This window comes from Coenobita brevimanus, chromosome 40, assembly GCF_032717465.1.
Source record: "Coenobita brevimanus isolate Jiangsu-jjx chromosome 40, ASM3271746v2, whole genome shotgun sequence".
NCBI lineage: Eukaryota > Metazoa > Arthropoda > Malacostraca > Decapoda > Coenobitidae > Coenobita > Coenobita brevimanus.
In genome coordinates this window covers 17,919,852-17,939,833 of record NC_136993.1, presented here as the reverse complement: position 1 = coordinate 17,939,833, position 19,982 = coordinate 17,919,852, and the positions used below count along the sequence as shown (strand labels likewise).

The window sequence follows — 19,982 nt, the reverse complement described above, 5'->3', positions numbered from 1 at the left end:
TGCAAACTTTTTCTGTAATTTAGTAGCATCGCCTTGGGTGAATACTGTACTCGCAAAAACTTGATCGGAGAACATGTTTCTATGGTAAGGGGATAAGCTTGATGCCAGTCTTATTACTAAGGCTTACAGTATGCCCAAAAAAAGCCCTACTTAAAATCATTTAGCTGATGGCCATGTGAAACTGTTTAATAAGTTTCTGATATCCATAGCAAACACATTATTTAATTAACCCCTGGTGAAACGGTACTATAAATTTACAGTATATACATACACTCATCATGCATTAATATGTGCGTTTATGTTTGATGTTTAGCCATGAAGATGGCAGCAGCTTTACTGCTCGACTGGGCAGTTGTTGGAAAAAATGTGTCTTAGCTTATCTATCTATCTATCTATTGCCAGAAGCCTCAATCCCGTTTGGGGTGGCCACAAACAAAACGCCTCCACGTCGCCCTGTCCCCCGACATTTCACTGCCCTGCTCCCAACTCACACCCCCGTCTCTCATATACCTCTCCACCCTATCCCTCCATCTCATCCTCGGCCTCCCCCTCCCTCTTCCCCCCTCCACCTCACTCACATGCACTCTCTTCGTCAGTCTTTCAGCTTCCATCCTCTCCACATGGCCAAACCACCTCAGTGTGTTCCTCATAACGCTTCCTATCACATCCACATCCACACCACAACGCTCCTTTATATCCTCATTCGTCAGCCTGTCTCTCCATGTGACTCCACAGGCTCCTCTTAAATAACTCATTTCCACTGCTCTCACTCTTGAGTTGTGTCTTTCCAACAACGTCCAAGCTTCACTTCCATACGTTAGAGTTGGTATCACAATATTGTCATGTAGTAACTTTTTCACTTCCATGCTCACTTCCCTGTTTCTTATCACTGCTTTCAAAGAACCAGCAACCTTTCTTCCCTGCTGTACCCTTTCAAGCACTTCACCTTCCAAACCTCCATCCTTACTCATCACACTACCCAAGTACTTAAACGTACTCACATTTTCCAATTTCTCACCATCCAACCTCGCTGTACATTCATTGACTTCACCTCTCTCAAAGACCATCACTTTACTCATCCCTACATTAACCTTTAGATTCCGTTTCTTACACACTCTTCCAAACTCATCCACCAAGCCTTGCAGCTCCCCTTCGTCTTCACTCAACAACACAGTATCATCTACAAACAACAGTACAGGAAGTTTTCATTTTGTCTCTTTTGTACATAGAATGATTGCTTTACTCTTGTTATGCCTCCGCCCACCTATGGTGGAGGAGGCATTAAGTGATTGATCTGTCCGTCCATGCATGTGTGAATCTGTCAACGGATTTCGACCAAACTTTTGTCAGTGATACAATATGAAGGGACGGTGAACCAATTAGATCTGGAAAGTCACGGGGTCAAAGGTCAATGTTATATGGGTGTGGGTGCAATATCTTCTGAACCCCTCCACGGATTTCGACCAAACATCTGTTAGTAATACAGTACGAAGGAACGATGAACTGATTAGGTCTGGAAGGTCAAGAGGTGAAAAGTCAAGATCACATAGGTGTTGGTGCTATATCTCTTGAACCCCTCAATGGATTTCAACAAACTTTTGTCAAAGATAGAGTATGAAAGGCCTATGAATTGATTTGCTCAGCAAAGTCAAAGGTCAAAGTTATATATACTAGTTTTGGGACATGCTGTCTCATGAACCCCTCTATGGATTTAGACCAAACTTTTGTCGGTGACACAGTATGATGGGATGATGAACTGATTAGGTTAGCAAGGTCAAGGGGTCAAAGGTCAAGGTCATGTGGGGGTTGACTTAGTTCATATTTAGTCTCATTTCAACCAAAAATGAACCCTGTCATGGAGGATGTATGGCGAGTCTGTGTGCAAGGCTTGGAGGAGGCATACCAAGCAATGCTATGCATCAACAGCTCAGGAACAGGATTCCTCGGCGTTTCATAATCATTCTTACTGTTTTCATTTTAATAATTTCATTAGGAATTTTGGAAGTGAAATGCAACATGTTGCAGCCATGAAGCGTTAATAACTTGGTAAAACTTTGTTCGTATTGGTGAAAATTCGCAAGTTGGAACTGTGTAAGTCAAAGACTATATATATATATATATATATATATATATATATATATATATATATATATATATATATATATATCATACGAGTATTAATACATATATAATTTTCAGTATATTTACTGTAGAACCCAAGTTTAATCTCACAAAGTACAGTACCTTAACCAGACCGACTATGTGCTGTGTTTTTCTTCCCTTCGTCGTGTAACAAAGTGCTTTCAGGTCTGCAACACTGAGTCCAACAATAATATACCTGGGGGCACAAGACGGATATTAGTCAGCCATATAGTCAAAATGAAAACTATGAATTTCTATCCACCACTTCCCTCCCACTTCTTTCTATGTTTCGTATAGATATTCTAACTTGTAGATATGGTCATTTTTTTCTCAATGGTCCAGGATAGGTCATGTCTTGCTGTGTTCGCTCTTCCAAAGTTTGGTTAGATTAGGGAAGGTTAGGTTAGGTTAGGTTATTTGGTGTGCCATTTTTTAATTTTTATTTTTTTATACTTGCTGATACGAAATTTGTTAGGTGTTAAAAGATTGCTTTTTGACATACTAAGGTTCAAAACCATTTCTGATATTCCAATCCAATTCAGTTTTCCTTGATTAATTGTTGTTGCTTTTTTTGGTATTTGTTGAACTTCTGATGGACAAATACTTTTTGGAAATTTAAAATCATACAAGTCTGTCCCTTTTAAAATCACACATTTGAGAAATTCAGGATGTTGAAAAACATTACTTAACCCGCCGCATGCCAGTGCCGTTTTAAAATGGTTTAAAATAAAAAACTTCACTGTGACTGCATTTTTCAAGATTCGCGGGTAAAAATTGGCAGGCATGTTAAGTAACTGTTCCTCTACCATCCCCCAGGCTGTCAAGGCCATACACTCACTCGCTTCCCCCCTCATGCTTGCTCTGCCTCACTCTGCCTGTGTGCCTCACCCAGTGCTGTACATGGTGAAGGCATTTTGTAAATATTTTCATGTTCTTGTAAGTATAAGGACTATATAGTGAAGTCAAGTTGTAAATACCTTCTTGTAAGTGCCAGGACTGTACGTATTGAAGTCAGGTTGTACCTGTCTTCAAGTAAGAGTAAGATAATGCATTCACAGTGAGAAAGACAGACAAATTGTAATAGACGCTGAAGTAATAAGTAATCAGAAAAGTGTACTGAACGGCTTTCTCTCACGTATGTGATGAGCATGAGAGAGTGGCTATACCTGTACACAAGTATGCGGGACTCAATAAAACAAATTTCCTAGCCTCGGTGAGCATTTTAATTGCAAAATTCGTTGTTCCATATCAAAATCTATCATTTTAGCAAAAAAAAACCAGGGTCGAAAAATGGCCGGCACTGGGGTGACCCATAGGGCTAAAAATAGCTGGCACACGGTGGGTTAAAGTGTGTGAACATTATTTTTTTTATGTTTAACAGGTTACAAGGTCTTCATAAAACAGTCATTAACAATTTCACACTACTCAATCAATGCTTCTAGGAAGGAATACTGATACTCAAGCTGTCTTACTACTACTAAAGTTAGATCATCAGTTAATTCTGATTTCCTCATTATAGAACTCGGTGTTCAGTGTGACACATACACACACACACACACACAAAAATGGACTAGACAGTCGACCTTTACACATATGGATTATCTGTTGGGAACGAGCAGCAGGCTTCTGCAACCTAAACTTCCAACTATACGTGATGTTCCGCGCTATGTGCTTCAAAAAAGGAGAACAGGGCAATGAGTATGTGAGAAACTGCCCAGCAGCCAATCTTGCAATTGACATTTATCCAACTGTGATTGAAAAATGGACATGGAAAACAAGCAAATGATTTGGTCCAACCTCCTCCTATTAATTTGCGTTTCATCTTACTGAACAAGATACAAGGAGGCTGAGGTCAGGAAAGAAACATATCTTTTATTTGAAGAAAATTGGAAGTCAGAGACACTTACTGCAAACCTTGACTAGCTCCTTGACAATCTTATATGCAAATGTGATGTAGTTGCCTGAATTAACTACAGTTTCCCTCGTGATTGCAAATAGGTAGCTCACATCATCTGTCAGTGTCCTAAAGACAGAAGGATTCCTTTGAAAGAAGTTGCTTTATCAAAGGTTAAACATACAAAACTGCCACCATTAGACATCATCAGATGGGGCTGAACAGATCATCCTCAACATTACAGGTAAGTCAAGAAGAAAAAGGCAAACAGAAAGCTGATATAAATGAGCAACAGTTATTGACATCATCTGTTACACTGGCGTTTCTTGGTGATGAATAAAGCCATGATATGCAATGTTATTACATATAAGCCTCTGTTTGAAACCCAAAACACATCCATCTGTAAAAAAATGGACTACAAACTTTAGAAAGAAGTACTTAATGTTGAACTGCAGAGTTACTATTGCAACAGCTACGTTGAAGGACGTATGGTAGATCAATAACCCGAGGCGTCCCATTGACGTATGGATACGTCACCACGTTTTATCATGGTGACATCCAATGATGTATCCATGCGTTTTGCAATTGCAAGTTCCGTCACTTGCACATTTTTCAAGTTTCACAGATGATTTTTGGTAGGCATAAGTGGGAGACCTTCCTCTACCCAATGCCAGGCAGAGATAATGCCTGGCCCCACCTGACCCCCCCTCCCCCCACACACCATTTTCTCGGCAACTCACCTGTTAGCAGTGACCTGGCCAATAAAGTCATGTCACACCATGACAAAATTCAAGGCGAAAGTGATTCCCAAGGTGGAGGACAAAGAAAGAAACAAGTCAGAGGAAGAAACACGCAGAAGTGATGAGGCGGTAACATCATAAGGGAAGATGTCATGTTGATGTGTTTGGTGAGTGAACAACGCTTAAAGTATATCACCTATATTATTGTGTGAAAACCAATATACTCTTGTACTACATATAAATTCGTACCAAATAAATAAATATTTACATATAATGAGTGATTTGGAATAGTTACCCCTCCCAAAAAAAAGGCATCTTCTCTGGATCATGGCCTGAGAGAACATGGTACCAAGGTGAGGGTACTGTTACCTGTATTGGTATTTCTAAACTCAACTGAGCACTTTCTCTCTGAATTTTCAATGTGTCTAATAAAAAGCGGAGGTTTTAGCCAAAAAAAAAAAAAAAAATTTCGAAAATCATCTGGGATTGGGGGGGGATCATTGGTGAAAAATTTGCTGGGATGCAGCGGGTTTACTGTCACCTGTATTGGTATTTCTAAACTCAACTGAGCACTTTCTGAATTTTCGATGTTTCTCATAAAAAGCAGAGGTTTTAGTTCCCCCCAAAAAAACTTTTCGAAAAACTTCCGGGGTTGGGGAGGGGACATTGGTGAAAAATTTGCTGTGATGCAGCGGGTTAACGAGGATAAAAGGCTTATTGCTGACCACAACAAAGTAAACAGGGCTTAGGAAAAACTTATGACACTAGACCAGAAGTTTGATAACTGTTGCAAGGGAGGACTAATTGACCCTAACTTTTTAGATGGTTGCCAACACACAACAAAGGTGACGCTCAAGGCAGAGGAATCAGATAGGCAGTTTCCAGTCATGGACAAAGAGGAGCCTTACACTGTGCGCAGTCAGTCAGGCGGACAGTATCCCTTCCACTTTACACCTGAGAAGCCGCTGAAGACAGGGAAACTGCTGAAGCCATCGCAATCTCGTGGCATTCATGAGAAAATGAGGCACTGACAAGAGTCTTCATTCCATGTGTGGTGCGTCCACAAATGTCAACACTGGGTGGGAGGGGGCACTAAGCACTGGGTAGAGGAGATACTTTGATTGTAGGCAGAACTAGCTGGCTTGTGCCCTCCATACCAATGAGTTACCTCAGTGGCACTTGGTAAAAGCACTGGATGACAAAACTCTGTCAAACAAGTGGACTGACTCTGCCACAGACCTAGAAGTGTCTTTCATAAAAGATACAAACAGGATGACCTCCTATCCAGCTATACATATTACACAGGCAATGAAAGAAAGCTGTCTACCAGCAGACCTGGCTCTTCTTGAGATTAGCCCTGTAAATCACTCAATATGATTGACAGCAGCAACAGACTTAGCCTGATATAGGTATCAAAACTGGGCCTCAGAGGAAAACATCTGAAATATCTGTGGGCGATAGTCTAGTGAATTGTGGGTCTTTACTATCCTTGTTGGTTAAACATTAAAATGAAACACTTTTTTGGTTCAGGGCCTTCACGACATTATTTCAACTGCAGCAGCTGATGCATCAGAAAAAGGTTGTGATGTATATTGTCATTCTTTCTGTACAGAGTTCAGCATGGTTTACCTTTAGTGCCCTTAGTGAAATGATAATTCAAGCACTAATTTGCTCTGATGACTGTGAGGAGAGACGACAGAGTGTCCAAAGGGTTATTGAGTCGAGAGGGAGTGGAGCTGAAGACACTCAGCTTTGGGATATTTCTGTCCGTGCCAGGTAGACTCTTCCATCAAACCAAAGGCGTCCTCACTCTTAGATCTGATTGATTGGTTTGCTGGAGTTTATAAACCACCTTTAACCTTGCTGGGGCAATACAAGCGCCTCAGTGGTCATGTCATGCTCAAGACAGAGAACGATGTGTCAAGCAAGTCACAGAAGCAGCAGACAAAGTATTTAGTTCTAAGAAGTGACAACACTTCATTTTAGGCAAAGAAGCAAGCAGGCAATTGATGCCCTGATACGAATCAATGCAGGACTGGAATGAAACTGGCACAATGAACCGAAAAAACTGAGTCTTTAAAGCTTTTGTCGATAGTGTTTTTCTTCTAAATAAAGAATGCATTTTAATGAAAGAATGAATCATTGTAGGTACAGTTGGTTTTTAGTTAAATGTAAGCCAAAATGTGCATTACTATGCTTGAGTTTGGGAAGTATTGGCCTTTTTAATATGAGTCATTATTTATCAAGATTATGTGGTCTTACATTTAAAAAATATGATTTTTTTTTGTTCCTAGACAAGTCATACACTTGTATTTTTAGTACCACTCACCAAGGAAATTCATAATAATTTGTTTGAACCCCCCAAATCAACAGATCCTATTAGCTCATATTAGCAAATAACAAGCACTGAGCATTGGAAAGAGAAAACTGCTACCCAGCGGTGTTGAAATCGTCTTGATTACGCAATATGTGTGCTCCTCCGTCTTTTGCCGCTGCTTTATTTTTTTTGTTTTTGTTTATGAAATCAGGTAGGAACATTCTTTGGGAAAACCTGAGTGTCGGTAATGGGATGAAGTTGTTTCAGTTGCCTTCCTACATCGTGCTCTTCTTATACCACCAATGAAATTATCGTCATGATCATCGTCATTATCCATACCCTTATTCTCATCTAAAGATGAGGACAGTGGATTTTGACCAGGTCCCAGAAAATATGAAAATTTACGTTAGAAGTTGATAAAAAAATATATATATATCTTTTTATTCTTGTTCATATGCACAAAATAATTATCTGGGAAACACATGGACACTGTGGTTGAATATGAACGTCAAAAAGCGAGGTTAAATTCGGTGAGATATTTAAATGAGTATACGGTACCTTATCTATAAAAGAAAAAAAAACGCCTAACTCTGGGCCATAGCTTAACAGCCCATTCACTGTGACCCAACAGTCTTCCTACGTGCCAAATACCTTCACATGTCATCATTTTCAACCCTAGATAGGTAATGTAGGGTCTCAGAGACCCCAGTCCCCGAAATTTAATTTAAAAAAATATGAGCATAAGGTCCACAGCTCTGTCCGTCTCATTACCTTCCTGCCTAGTGATGTTCTTCATGGGGATGATGGAGTCATAGCTGTACCTGGCTCTGATTTTGCTTTATAGAGCCATTGGGGTATGTTAGACCCCAGATTACCTATAATGTAACCTCAGTTGAGCCCTCTTGTGATTTTTTTATTTCAATTTGCTGTCTCTCTGCTTTTGTATACAGAAGGTCCCAACATCGGTCTACTGCAGACCACCCAAGGAATCATGATATTACTTTTAAATTTTGCAAGATTTAATTTTAAAATTTTTATACCTAAAATTTTACCATTTTTATATAAACTTAAAAAAATATATTTTTTCGATTAAACTTTATTTTTTCTGGCCCTATTTACAGATAAGGGGTTGAATTATTTGTGTATTGAAGCATTTTGAAATATCTCAAACGGAAGTATTTTTTTTTTCCGTGGGGTCTGTCAGACCCCACATTACCTAATATAGTAACAAAATCAAGATTACCTTACAAGGGTTAACATCCTCTGTCCATATACACGGCAGTCTTCTTCAGGTATGATGCACCGGTATTTGTGAGGGATCTATTTGCATGTCGGTGGGGTATGTTGAAAATCAGCAGATTCGATTTTAAGAATTGAATTTTATCACACTTCCTTGCCCCATCTTGAGATCGAAGTGGCTTCTGTTTTGATAATTTCTTGACACTCTCAGCTATCACCACTTATATGTCTATGTATACTAGATGAATATTCCTATTACTAACTGGATTTAAGTTTAATACTGTGATATAAAAGCTTTTCTATATAATTCCTAACTTGCCCTTGCTCTGTGTTCACGTTTGTTCATGTCACATAAAGTTTTCTTTCTGGATGACCTCGATAAATTACAATATTTTCCTTGCACAGCTCTTGGCTCACACTCTTAGAAAGTATTTGGAAAATTTTAGTTAAAAGCTTTGTGAAACATGCTCAGATATGTTATCTTCATTCAATTTTCTTTCATAAATTATCGAAGAAACTTTACCTGCAATCTAGTTTTATTATTATGTTGGTATTTTTTACTCATGATTTCCGGGCTACATAGACGTAGGGCTTATAAAACAACCCCATGAATGATGCACTGCCGGTTAGTTATGCTGTTTCTTAATGCACCAGGGAGCAGGAAGATTGTTTGGGCAATTACATCATATTCAATAACCCAGTTCAGTAAGTGCTTTGTGAATGTTCCTGTGTGGTTTCGGAAATGCCTGACTGAGTACAGTGCATAGTACAGCATGATTACTTGGATGGGCTCGGAAGTTGCAAGAATCTTCTATTGTACAGTATGTCTGTCCAGGCTTTAGCATAGATTCTGTCAGGTTCTAATCATTTTACTATATTTCTTCTTATGCCGTCTCTAAGCTGCGAGGAAGCACTTGTGGTTTCTTTTCTCTCTCCCGGTGATGAAGTGTATTGTGTAAAAAAAATGAGGTAAAGTAAAATAAACACAACAAAAGAAAATACAGACTACATGTATCTTATCAAGATGTGCTGAATATTAATTTATGTACAAAAATATTTCCTAATTTTCATGATAATATACGGAAGGCAGTGTCCCTCAAACCATTGTAAGAAGATCGAATCAGTAAAAATGCACGAATCTTCCACAGTATGCCTGTCTAGTTTTAAGCTCTGATATTGTCATGTTCAAGTCTTTTGTCGCACATTCTTTTTCGGTTGCTTCTCAGAGACGAGGAGGCATTTGTGATTTGTTGTGCCTTTTCTTGTACTGTCCTAGTTAAGAAATATGGTGTGTCAAACAAAAGGAAGTAAATTAAAATAAAATATATATAACTAATGAAAATACAGACCACCTGTATCTTGTCAAGGTGTTCTGAATATTAATACAAGTCCATAAACGTTTGAAAAATGTATCAAGATATAAGGACGACAGTGTCTCAATAACCATCGGAACATGATCGAAGAAGTATAATATTTAATCCAGTCTCTACACTTTTTATGGCATGCTTTTGTATATTAATCTGTTGGTTAATAGTTATACCATTGTCATGACATTTTCGGGTGCACTTATGCAGCAACATAATGGCACGTACAGGAGTTTTTAAAAAATCAGAGAATAGGGTTATGTATCGTTTTACTGTTTCGATTTTTTCCCCAATGGCTTTTGGCACAAATCCATCCCCTTCATTCTCATGCATTTTATCATTTTTTTTTTTTTTTAATAACTGTTTCCCTGATTTTTAAAAGCCTCTCTGTGGGAAACCTCCTAAAGTTTTAGTAAGTTTTCCATCTTTGGAGCTTCGTACTGGTGCACTGATTAATGATGGCTCTGACTATCCATCTCCAGTTCGAAAATTCTTTAATGAGTTAAAAAGAAAGAAAGAAAATAACAAGGAGTATTGGGAAAGAGCAAGACACGCGTCTTGCAAACGCTCCAAGATTGATGTTTTGACCGAGTTGTGTAACCCTGACCTTTGACCCACTGCTCTCAGATTTGAAATTCTTTATATTTACGCAACCTTGAACCCCACCAGAAAAATGCTTCAAATCTGATCAGTAAAGTGTTGAAGCTGACTTTGGTATGCGAACATGACCCCCGTCATACTGTTTTCATAACTGAACATTTTAATCTATGGCTGACCCTAAACCGTTCCACTAAGATTAATACAAACTGAATGACAACTTTTGGGGTTAAGGACCGATAGTCTAACACTGTCTTGTGACCTTAAATTTCGACGGATTGTTCTTAAAATGAAACCTTTAACCCTTTCCTCACCCTTTACCCTTCTAACAAGTTTTATTTGTATCGAACCAATATTGTAAATGTTGGCCTTGTTCCCTATGTATTATCTTTTATTCTTTTAGGGCAGTATTTGCTGTGCTTCCGACCCAGTAGAAAATGAAATCAATCTAAGAAAAAACAAGGTGATTGACTTTCCAGTTTCAAAGCTAGAGTGGTCTAAGCCACAAAGAAGAAGAAGAAGAAGCAATAACAATATGTAGAAATCTGTATGTGGAAAAATGTGGATGCCTTAGGTATAGATCATCATGAGGATCAATGTTATGTGGTTAAACAAGTAATACCTCTGTGCTCAGTAGTTACGAAATATTATACTTCTTGAGGTGTAAGCCTTAACAAATATAATGACACCCTGATTTTCGACACATTGCTAATTCTCTTGCAATCATCAGCTTCATCTATTAATCCTTGGAACTATTAATCCTAATTTAAAACTGCTATGTGATTACACAGAAAAGTAAATGTCACGTTGGGCTTCTAAGCATTGACAAGAAGGAGTCTTAAATTTTAAGTAAATGACCATTGGCATAAAAACACCCTCAAGTCTCTAAACCAAAATCCACATTCAAATAATTTACCTCAAGTCTCCTCAGAAAAGTCACTGATCAGGTTCCTCAATAATTACATTTTTTTTATAACAGAAAGCCGAAATATACTTAAATATAGTTAGAAATATGGAATAATATGTTAGCCGACGAATTGCTCGGTCGGAACTCTTGTAAACAAAGATGTCTCATTAATATGCCACTCACATGATGATGATGATCGTCCCCAACTTCGCTTTTATGATAGCGTTGGGCTCTTGTGTATGTATTTTGTTTTCACTTGCAGGTGACTGAGACAACTGTAATATATATATATATATATATATATATATATATATATATATATATATATATATATATATACAGTATAGTTAGAAATATGGAATGGTATGTTAGCCGACGAATCTCTCGCCCGGAACTCTTGTAGACTTCATATATATATATATATATATATATATATATATATATATATATATATATATATATATATATACAGTATAGTTGGAAATATGGAATGGTATGTTAGCCGACGAATCTCTCGGCCGGAACTCTCGTAGACTTCATATATATATATATATATATATATATATATATATATATATATATATATATTAAATAGAATTTTTTAAAATTCTGTCAAATACAGGAATTTGCATTCCCTAAAACATATGCTCTAAATTTATTAAGCTATATTTATAATTCACAACGAACATGATGATAGGATACAAAAACCCACGCTGGCAGACAAAAAAAGATGTACCGGGTATTCCAAACAGTGTCTGCGACAGCTGTCACCCTCCTCAGTGGATCTACAGACCAAGAGTGGTACATACAAATGCAGAGAAGCTGCTTATATGCAGGGTAAGGAGACCTTTTCCCAACCACACCTGATGTGACCTCACCTGACTCTCCCTCTGCTCTGTCCACGACCTGAGAGGCTGAGTGAGGGATTACAAGGGGAGGCAAGGACCTTGCCACTAATCCTATCATCACTGGATCTAATTTATATATTCCTTCACTATGGTTAAAATTATTATATCTCTCTATACATACAGCTTCCACTATCCTACGTTTCTTATAGTTACTACATTTGTCCAATATTTGGCTAGAATTCCAGTCGATTCTATGGTCGTTTTTTGAAGAGTGAACGTACACTGCGTTATTTATGTTGCCTATCTTACAAGCATATTTGTGTTCCTTAATGCGAGTGTCCAAATCCCTTCCAGTTTCACCAATATAAACCAAATCACAGTCTCTACACGGAATTTTTTATACCCCTGCAGTTTCGTTACTAATGGGTTTATTCTTTACTAGCATTGATCTTATGGTGCAAGTATATCTTAATGCAATGTTTACTTCCAAATCATGACTCACAGACTTTACCAGGCTAAGATTTGACACATACAGAACTGTGATGTATAGCTTATTTTGCTGACTTTGTGATGTTGGTCTATGTACAAAAACAAAAGTTTTTTTCCGGCTTTAAAATACGCTTGCCTTATAAACCAACTGGGATATTTTAGATCTAAAAATATTTTCCATATCTTGGCGTTTTTCTTATCCAGATGCTCGGGACTACTAGTTCTGAGTGCTCCAAGGAACATAGAAGAAGTAACTGACAATTTAGTGGAACTGTGGTAATATAAAATCAAGTGTTACATCATTTCCTGGTTTCAAGGCAAAGGACAAACCTAAATTTAACACTTGCTCCTCGACACGACTCAGTACAAACGTAGAATGATTTAAGATGGAATTCGGTAACATACATATACTCCACGGACTTTGGTTACAGAAATCACTAAGTTTCTCTTGCAGTCGGATACGGGTGAAATAAGTTTCTCTGTTACATTTCTTATCAGCTGTTTCACATATTGCTTGAAATAAATCACTTGGCAGTTGTTGCTTAAGGAAACTCAACGTACTGTACGTCGTAGATGGTAGTAGGCTTCATCAGTTTCTCTTTTCACGTTGCGTATACCGTCCTTCAGTAACATCCGTGCAGAATCTGGCAAAGGGTCGTGTTGCTGCCTGAAGAGAGAAGGTCTGGAAGATCTGGGCACCACTCGTTCCTGGAGGCAACCGGTGAGGATATGTTGCCGTAGTTTCTTGCGTTTTACGGAGATGAGCAGCTTCTCATAATGACGAAAGCAGGCCACAAGATGGGGGAAAGTGACCAAAAACAAGTGGAAGAATGTGTGTCTTATTGTGGGATCCATGACGGCTGAAGAATCACACTATCGTGACCATGAAATATGATACAAAAACCCACACTGGCATTCGAAAAAATATTTATTCCAAACAGTTTCGGCGACAGCTGTCGCCCTTTTCAGTGGATATACAGACCAAGAGTGGTACATACAAATGCTGAGAAGCTGTTTATATGCAGGGTGAGGACACCTTTTCCCAACCACACCTGATGTGACCTCACATCAGGTGTGGTTGGGACATCCCGTGCCTTACTGATTTAATAATTAGCAGTTTCACAGGAAATTTCGACTCCAGTGACTCCATACCACGACGTGTTCGTTTGGCCCTTGAAAGTCTCAAGGAAAATTATTCTATTCTTGTTACAAAAGCGGACAAAAGTAACTGTGTGGTCATTTTAGACAAACCTGATTATGTGGAAAAGATAAACCATCTGTTGAGTGATGCCACTACTTACAAAAAACTAGTGTCATCCCCTCTCAAGACGTTATCCACAGACTTTAATAAGAAAGTCAAAAGCCTTTTAAATGATGTGCCAAACACTGATGCAGGTAAGTTCATTCAAATTAATCCAAAATTACTTTTCATTTATGGATTACCAAAGGCCCATAAACAACAGATTCCCCTCCGCCCTATCATCTCACAGTGTGACTCATTCACTTACAAACTTTCAAAATATCTAGCAAACAAATTAGCACCATTGGTTGGTACATTCTCTGAATCCCATGTCCAAAACTCTACTGATTTTATTAAAAAGATTAAGTCTCTCAGTTTTTCCACTGGCACGTTGGTTATTTATATGTAGATTCGCTTTTTACTAAAGTCCTTATTGAAGATGTAATTAGTTTCTTGGAAGAAAAATTACCTAATTGTAACACTGATCTCGGCATGCCACATGATGTCTTTCTCCAACATATTAGGCTGTTTATGCAGTGTAATCCATTTTCTTTGGGTGATCACTTTTTCATGCAAAAGTTTGGTATGGGTATGGGTTCGCCCCTCTCTCCCATTCTTAGTAACCTGTACATGGAATATTTTGAATCCAACCTTCTTACCACCATATCTCCTCAAAATTAAATTTGGTATAGGTATGTTGATGATGTGTTTTCATTTTGGCCAGACATATATGCTAAATTTGACCGGTTCCCTCAATCAAATTTAAAGGTGAATGGGAAAATAATGGTTCCCTTCCATTTTTAGATGTAATTGTGCACAGGGATGAACTTGGGACACTTAGCTTTTCTATATACAGGAAACCAACCCAGTGCAATTTGTATAGACATTATTATTCATATCACGCCTTGAAACCAGGAAATGATGTAGCACTTGATTTTATATCACCACAGTTCCACTAAATTGTCCGTTATTTCTTCTCTGTTTCTTATAGCACTCAGAGTTAGTAGTCCCCAATATCTGGATACGGAAAATGCTAAGATATGGAACATATTTTTAGATCTAAAATATCCCAGTTGGTTTATAAGGCAAGCGTATTTTAAAGCCAGAATAGCTTTTTTTGTACCTAGACCAACATCACAAAGTCAGCAAAATAAGCTAACATCACAGTTCCGTATGTGTCAAATCTTAGCTTGGTAATGTCTGTGAGTCATGATTTGGATGTAAACATTGCATTAAGATATACTTCCACCTTAAGATCAAAGCTAGTGGAGAATAAACCCATTAGTAAAGAAACTGCAGGGGTATACAAAATTCCATTTGGTTTATATTGGTGAAACTGGAAGGGATTCGGACACTCGCATTAAGGAACACAAGTATGCTTGTAAGATAGGCAACATAAATAATGCAGTGTACGTTCACTCTTCAAAAAACGACCATAGAATCGACTGGAATTCTAGCCAAATATTGTACAAATGTAGTAACTATAAGAAACGTAGGATAGTGGAAGCTGTATGTATAGAGAGATATAAAAATTTTAACCATAGTGAAGGAATGTATAAATTAGATCCAGTGATGATAGGATTAGTGGCAAGGTCCTTGCCACCCCTTGTAATCCCTCACTCAGCCTCTCAGGTCGTGGACAGAGTAGAGGGAGAGTCTGGTGAGGTCACATCAGGTGTGGTTGGGAAAAGGTCCTCTCCCTGCATATGAGATGCTGAGTTCATTACCGGGCTAAGTGCCAAAATTACAAAACGCCAGAAAATGTGTTTAACGAGTGGTGATTTTAAAACTTTGATATCTTTGTAACCACTTGTGTTATTTTGATTTTTTTTTAATGTAGCTTATGTTATTTCCTTTATTGCAATAACCTCTATTTTGCGCTATCTGTCATTAATCCTGATATCGTGTGAAGAAGTAAAATTTTGTCCCCCACTGCTGGACCGATCGGCTAAGAAAACATTTTTAACCTACAAATAGCTACAGAAATACATCATAGGAGGTCAATAACATATTAGCATAATGTCTCAGGAATGTCATACTGTGGAATAAAATCAAAGTTCTATGACATAAGTATTATTATTTTCACAATAATAGCAGTTTAAAAGTCGGAAACTTTGTGCGTCTTTCTCTCGGAGTTTTTAATCACCAATAAACACGAACCACATCACAAACATCAAGAAAAACATAATAAATTATTATATTGCTGATAATAATAAAAAAGTAAGACAGTATTGAATGTATGAGGACATTATTAGAAAACCCCTGTAACCTGAATTATATATATAAAAAAAAAGGATCCTGAAAAAAATACTACGAGTACCAGTAAGTTCACAAACACAGTGGCAATAATAATAATAGTAATAATGGTTAAAAAAAATTATAATAATAATGAGAAAGCACCTGAAAGGTGGGTGAGAGAACAATATTGTCCCTTCTCCTCTCCCCTTCACAGCTGCTGGTGGGAGTAGTGTCAGGTGTCAGCTTATTGGCTAGCTGCAGTGCAACTTGACTATCTGACTGGCCAGCTTCAAGGGGGGTAAGGAAAGGGGCTGGGATATAACCCAGTAATGCTCTCACATTCGCTTCAGCACCACTGGGAGTCAACCTAAGGAACATAGACAGGTTGAACTCATAGGAAATGCGACCATACAGCTGGCAGAATTCTGGACCCAGTCGCCTGCCTCGAGCACTAGTGCAAAACCGGACTTTTTTTCTTTTGCTGTGTGGCGTGACGGTGCAACACACATGTCTACTTAACCAGGATTTTGACCCCACTGTAGGTTGTTTCTAAGCACTTTATTACTTGCAACGTATAGAGGGATGGTTTAGCTACTTGTTTGTGCATTTAGGTGCTTTGCGGCCATTTTGGTGCTTAGCCCGGTAATGAACTAAGCGCCTCATATGAGCAGCTACAAAGCATTTGTATGTACTACTCTTAGTCTGTAGATCCACTGAAGTTGGGGACAGCTGTTGGCGAAACTGTTTGGAATACATCTTTTTTAGTCGGCCAGGGTTGTTTTTTGTACCCTATTTCATGGTCACGATAGTGTGACTCTTCAGTCGAACATGATGATGTTGGTTTATATCCTTATAGCCAAGTTACAGCAGCAAAATGCAGTACAAACACCAGAACAAGATTATATTTTTAACTTTGGCTCAAATTGTAAATCAGAACTATTGTACAGTTTAATGAAGTTACTTCCACTTACTTTCCATAGTAATCCCAGGCCTGGAGGTGTTGGTCAGCGAAAGACAGCAGATGTTGTGGACCGATGAGCAGGAAGAGGTAGGTTCGACATAGGTTGCTGCTCCACAATGGTGTTAGCAGGTCCCTTTCATCATGAATCACAACCACCTAATGTAGAGAGGCTCATTCTCATATACTAGATTTCTTATCATTTCCAAAACAGAATAAGGACTATTCTCGTTGCCGTAGGAGGATTCATAACACCTTTTCTTCATTGATTTATTTTCTATATTGCAGATTCACAAATTTTTGTAATGCTGAATGTTTTTTCTTGCACAGAGTGTCGATATTAGGAACAAAGCTCCAGGCTCAGACGGAATTCCTTCAATTGTTTTGAAAAAATGCTCCCCCAAACTTGCTTGTGTTCTTGCTAAATTATTCAGACTATGCATATGTACTTCTTCATTCCCTAATTCTTGGAAAGAAGCCAATATCCACCCAATTCCGAGTAAAGGAAGTTACTCTGACCTCTGATTACAGATCAATAGCTATCACGGCTTCTCTTGCTAAAGTATTTGAAATCGTATTGAATAAGCACATAGTTAAACATCTTGAATCCAACAACTTAATTAGTGATAGACAGTATGGTTTTCGACATGAATGATCCACCATTGATATACTCCGTGTCCTGATTCACTCCATGCATCTATACATTGACCAACATGGAGAAACTCATACAGTATCCCTTGATATTTCTAAAGCTTTTAACAGAGTGTGGCACAATTCCCTGTATCAAAACTCCCATGTTGTGGACTGACGTCTTTTGTTCCTCTGATTTCCTCATATCTCAGCGACAGAAAGGTAAGAGTAAAAGTAGATGATGTATATTGCAGTTTCCACTCAGTTAATGCCGGCGTACCACAAGGATTAGCTCTAGCTCCAACCCTATTCCCAATTCATATTTATGATCTCTTATGTCAATAATAATCACATCCATTCATATGCAGATGACTCAACACTTCACAGTTCATTCACACATAAACACCCATTCACAAAGATTAATATCTCTAACTCAAAACTCAGTACAGCCATCTCCATAAATCAAGACATCCAGGATCCCCGGATGGGGACAAAACAACCTTGTCTAATTTAATGCTAGTATAACCAAATATATACAGTTTACTCATAGACATATATTGTCAGATTCTTATATTATCCTTCAATGCTACTAATATTCCTCTCCCCTCAGCTGGACCTTTATGTCAGATCACTTGCAAAAACCACCTCAAAGAAACTTGGATTATTATACGGAGTTTGTAGCTTCGTCACTGGCGAGCAGTTAGCTGTTGTTTATAAGGGTCATGTGCACTCTCAGCTGGAATACTGCCCACTCTTATGAAATGGGTGTGCAGGGGTTGCATTAAAACAACTTGACGAAAATCTGAACAAAGCTGTTAGAATTTTTAGTAACCCTGCTGTAATAAATAAACTACCTCCCCTACAGTAAGAAGGAATGTTCCTTCTCTCACATTATTTTACAGATACTTTTATGGCAAATGCTCAGACGAAAATGTATCCACTGTGCCACCACTCCCTGCCTTCCCCTGTGCTACATGGGCATCTGGTAGTGCTCATGACTGGAGTGTCACACTGAAATATTGGAGAACTTCTGCCTATCAGATATTTTGTATTCCCCGAAGTGCATCTCCTTGGAACTCATTTCTCTGGAGTTGTTTCCCCACAAACTTCAACCTACAGCTGTTCAAATCCATCTGTTACAGATTTTTATGAATGGAGGACACCAGTAATCTGGAGTGTGGATTTTTTTCAAATAATTTTTTTCCCTATGGTCTGTTATTTAAAAAATGTCAGAAAATCTTAAGCTGTAATATGCCAGGTAAATCACTAAAGAAGGTGAACAAGAATATGGCTCAACAACACTGGACATTTGGACGTAATGCAGGGGTCTTCAACACTCTACTCATAGTGCCGAATTATGAAACTTAGATTAACAAAAAGGGCCATACATTATTTTTCCTCTGTTTTCTCTTTACCTAAATACTTATGCAAAGGGAGAGAAAAAAAAATTTACTTCATGAAAATTTACAAGGAAAATCCACCTTAAATTAATCTTAGTTTTAAATAAATCTAAAGCCAATTATTCACTTTATCTATGCCAAGATATGTTAGAGCTTTCTCTGTTTTCCCGCCGGGATACCACGTCATCCTACTACGCATGTGCAGTCATGACAATGGAAACTTCCTAAGTATTTATGCTTATTTACAATATAGTTGTCCGCAAAGGTTAAACACAGTAGCATTTAATTTATTAATAATAAGGATTATTAACCAGAACTAGAACACAATCTCTGGGTTAGAAAAAAAAACGAATTAGTTATAAACGCTCCCTGGTTTTTCCTCTGCTTTCAACAGGAAAACCTATTTTAAAAGGGTAAAGAGCGCAATTGATACTCGTTCTGGGGAAAAATATTTTCCACACAGGGTTTTATTGTACAAAGGTGTACAAAGACTTGACAGTGTAACATAATGGAACATAACGTAGCATGATGGAGAGCCACCTAGCTATCCTATTCCAACCCCTTCTCCCCTTCTCTGCCCTCCTTTCCAATTTCCCAGCCTATATATATATATATATATATATATATATATATATATATATATATATATATATATATATATATATATATATATATATATATATATATATATATACCGACCAGTGCATAGGTGTGTCTTTGTCAGATAACTGGCTCAAGTAAGTTATACTGCATGCTCCGGACATACCTATATTGTCTGGCTTAATGAGTATGTGATACATCAACATTCTTAAGCTCGAATATGAGTCTGACTTTCCTTGTACAGTTACCTCCACTTCTAACGAGTACAGCGAGTGGTGTGCTTGGTGAAATGTGGCACCACAGTGTTTGTTTACATCGTAGTAACAGCAAGTGAATGGGCAGACCCGCTACAGTTTCTAGTACCCACAGAAACATTATT

At 38.0% G+C, this 19,982-nt stretch overlaps 1 protein-coding gene across 1 annotated transcript in view; it reads right to left on the bottom strand.

The window, feature by feature from the left end:
• LOC145396975 (ionotropic receptor 21a-like) overlaps positions 1 to 19,982 on the bottom strand; it is a 188,895-nt gene that overhangs the window by 112,164 nt on the left and 56,749 nt on the right. Inside the window, exons 5-6 of the mRNA XM_080270205.1 lie at positions 16,987 to 17,132; positions 2,245 to 2,338 (exon numbers count right to left, since the gene is read on the bottom strand). Coding sequence (XP_080126331.1) covers positions 2,245 to 2,338; positions 16,987 to 17,132 — 240 coding nt within the window. The remainder of the gene's footprint in view (positions 1 to 2,244; positions 2,339 to 16,986; positions 17,133 to 19,982) is intronic.